The 3,101-nt window shown below is 49.7% G+C and overlaps 1 protein-coding gene across 1 annotated transcript; it reads left to right on the plus strand.

Annotated features, from left to right (window-relative positions):
* The first annotated feature begins 1,265 nt into the window (after positions 1-1,265).
* On the plus strand, positions 1,266-2,615 carry GPR135 (G protein-coupled receptor 135). Its single transcript, XM_009579423.1, has one exon. It carries the CDS (start codon positions 1,266-1,268, stop codon positions 2,613-2,615), a length of 1,350 nt encoding a protein of 449 aa, XP_009577718.1.
* The last annotated feature ends 486 nt before the right edge of the window (positions 2,616-3,101 follow it).

Below are 3,101 nucleotides of genomic sequence, written 5' to 3' on the forward strand. Positions count from 1 at the left end.
TCTTGGGGGTGACCACTCTTTGCTAAGAGGGCTGGGTACTGTGCTGGAAAAACACCTTGATTTTTTGGTTAATGGTTTCAGCTGCCAGTTGATTGCTGAGGTGATAGCTAATGTGGAACTACTTAGGAATGAAATTTAAAGAATGATGAACTTGAAAGAGAAGCTACCTTATAGCACTTTACTGAAAACACCCATGTTTATTCAGGACAAATAAATTATCAAAGTGATGTTCAGCATCCTCTTTGGTTCCACACATAACCTCTACTGAAAGAAACACTGAAAACTGTGCTTTGTCTGAAACATTCAGAAAGAAAAAACTTTCAGATTTGTACAAGGGTTTTTGGAGGGTTTTTTGGTGTGTTTTTTCTTTTTTTCCTGTGGACTTGAAGGAATTTTGTAGTGGAAAGTAAACGCCGGTTTTGCACCACTTGCAGCTGGGCAGCTTGGGACTGGGGGGAGTAACTGGTTTAGGGTCATATATCTGAGCTGTGACTCAGTGCCTGTGCAGTGAATTTAGGTGTCTTTCATTCAGAGATCAAGCACGCTAAATTTACATCCTGATTTGCATTGAAGACCCTTAAATCCCACTTGAATGTTTGTTGTTTTACCCCTTCAATCCTATCACCTAATTCCCAAGCAACTTACCCTGTCAGCTGCGATTCCCAATGCCATGTTCTTCTTAGCTCGCAGAGGACCGACCTGGTGTGCGGGCAGAGAAGGATCTCACCTGTGTGAAATCCAGAGGCAATTAGCAACAGAGGGAAGAGCAGACAGCAGAGCAGCCTGTTTCATGAGCAGAGAAGGTCCATCTGCAAGAGCAGAGAGAGCCCGATTCCCTCTTGTGTCTGGCAGCGAGTCCCAGCCTGGCCAGTGCAGAAGGGATTGACTGGGATTCTGCAGCAGGCATCAGATCAACAACGGATGAAGAGCTTCTGAGAGAGGAGAGGGAGGAAGGCTTGCAGCAAAAGCCCTCCCAGCTCGCTTGAGTGCCGGAGGTGAGTGTCGGCTCTTTGTGAGTGGCAAGCTGCAAAGAAAGAAAAGTGGGGTGGGAGGCAAGAGGGAAAAAAAACCAAACGCCAAAAGAAATTTGAAAAGGAATGAGAGCTTCAAGCACTTTTCCTTGTGTCATGTCTGGGTGTGAGAGCTGGGAGGATTGCAGTTGGTGCTTCTGAGATGTCAGTGGAGCAGTAAGAAGGGGTTTTGGATGCTGGTGGAGACTTGAACAGCTGTGAAACCTCTCAAGGGACTGGAACAAAGGGGAACCCATGGATAGTTTTTACTCCTCCGCAGAAGGAGATGGGCAGGATGTGATCAACAGCAGTAGGAAGAGCTGGGCAGAGGAAGGCAACTCCGCATTGTCCTTCCGTGTGGTGACAGCTGCCTTACTCTTTCTTCTCATCCTCTCCACACTCCTGGGCAACACCCTGGTGTGTGTGGCTGTGGTCAAGTTCAGACACTTGCGCTCTAAGGTCACCAATTTCTTCGTTATCTCCTTGGCAGTGTCCGACCTCTTTGTGGCTGTACTGGTGATGCCCTGGAAGGTGGCGGGGTTCTGGCCCTTCGGGGCTTTCTGTGATGTTTGGGTGGCTTTTGATATCATGTGCTCCACAGCCTCTATCCTCAATTTGTGCATCATCAGCGTGGACCGTTACTGGGCTATTTCCAGCCCCTTCCGCTATCAGAGGAAGATGACGCAGCGTGTGGCTTTCACCATGATCGGAGTGGCTTGGCTACTGTCCCTCTTGATTTCCTTCATCCCTGTGCAGCTGAAGTGGCACAAGGATCGTGAGCTCCTTAGCCAACAGGAACCAGGTTTTAATATCACCGGGATAGAGGAGAACTGTGATTCCAGCCTCAACAGGACTTACGCCATCTCATCTTCTCTCATTAGCTTCTACATCCCTGTTGCCATCATGATTGTGACGTACACCCGCATCTTCCGCATTGCCCAGCGGCAGATCCGCAGGATCTCCTCCCTGGAGAGGGCGGTGGAACATGCCCAGAACTGTCACAGCAGCGACTGCCCTCACGAGGCCTCCCTGAAGAACTCCTTCAAGAAGGAGACCAAGGTCCTCAAGACCCTCTCCATCATCATGGGAGTCTTTGTCTTCTGCTGGCTGCCCTTCTTCGTGCTCAACTGCATGGTGCCCTTCTGTAATCTTGACCTACATGAGCCAGGAGAGCTACCTTGTGTCAGCGAGACTGTCTTCAACATCTTCGTCTGGTTCGGGTGGGCCAACTCTTCCCTCAATCCTATCATCTATGCCTTTAATGCAGACTTTCGGAGAGCTTTTGCAACCATCTTGGGCTGTGGCTGCCTTTGCCCCAGCAATGCAGTGGAGACAGTGAACTTCAGCAATGACCTGGTCTCCTACCACCATGACACCACATATCAGAAGGAAGTGGTGACCCTCAGCTACCCCCAGCTCCTCCTCCCCCATGCTGCTCTGCAGATGGAAAGCAATGAGGTGTCCTTTGACAAGGTTTCTCAGGTCTCCGAGCCCTCTCACAACATCTGCCCTGTGGATGCCTTGCCTGCGGTGATGCACGTGGAGTGTGAAATGGCTGTCTCGCTGCAGAAGATTACACCTTTCACCAGCAATGCGTTTGATTGAGACGGGGTTGGGAAAAGGGTGGTGGGATGGTCTCGGGGAGAGATGGAAGCAGGGACACTATTGCAGTTGCCTGTTTTCTGAGGAGTTTGAGGATAACGTGGATATTGCACTCTCTGGGCAGGAGTTTGCATTAATAAGTGTGAAATAGCCAGAGTGATTTTCCAGATGGTTCAAGGGGTTCAGATACGTGTTTTTCTAACTCACAGTTTCAGATCCAGCCCAGTTGGGCAGTAGAGATCTGTGTTGCTGCTCTCTCTAGTTGACCCATGGAAAAACTTTCTGCAGAAGACGAAAATGCAAGGGCTCGAATTCCACTTTCCTTGTGACTTCAGCTGAGAAAGCAAAGACTTGTGTGGTCTGCTGAGCCTCTCCTCCATAGTCGGTGAAGTAAAAACGCAGCTGTGCTTGTGAGGAGAGAGGCTGCTTCTGCCACTGCCCGTGTCCAAAAGGCCATGAGCCCAAGGCTGCTAAATGGGCACAAGCCAA

The sequence above is a fragment of the Fulmarus glacialis genome, unplaced genomic scaffold (assembly GCF_000690835.1).
Source record: "Fulmarus glacialis isolate BGI_N327 unplaced genomic scaffold, ASM69083v1 scaffold33496, whole genome shotgun sequence".
In the NCBI taxonomy this organism is placed as follows: domain Eukaryota; kingdom Metazoa; phylum Chordata; class Aves; order Procellariiformes; family Procellariidae; genus Fulmarus; species Fulmarus glacialis.

Coding starts and splice junctions, on each gene's coding strand:
- GPR135 (XM_009579423.1), top strand. CDS start 1,266: ATGGATAGTTTTTACTCCTCCGCAGAAGGAGATGGGCAGGATGTGATC.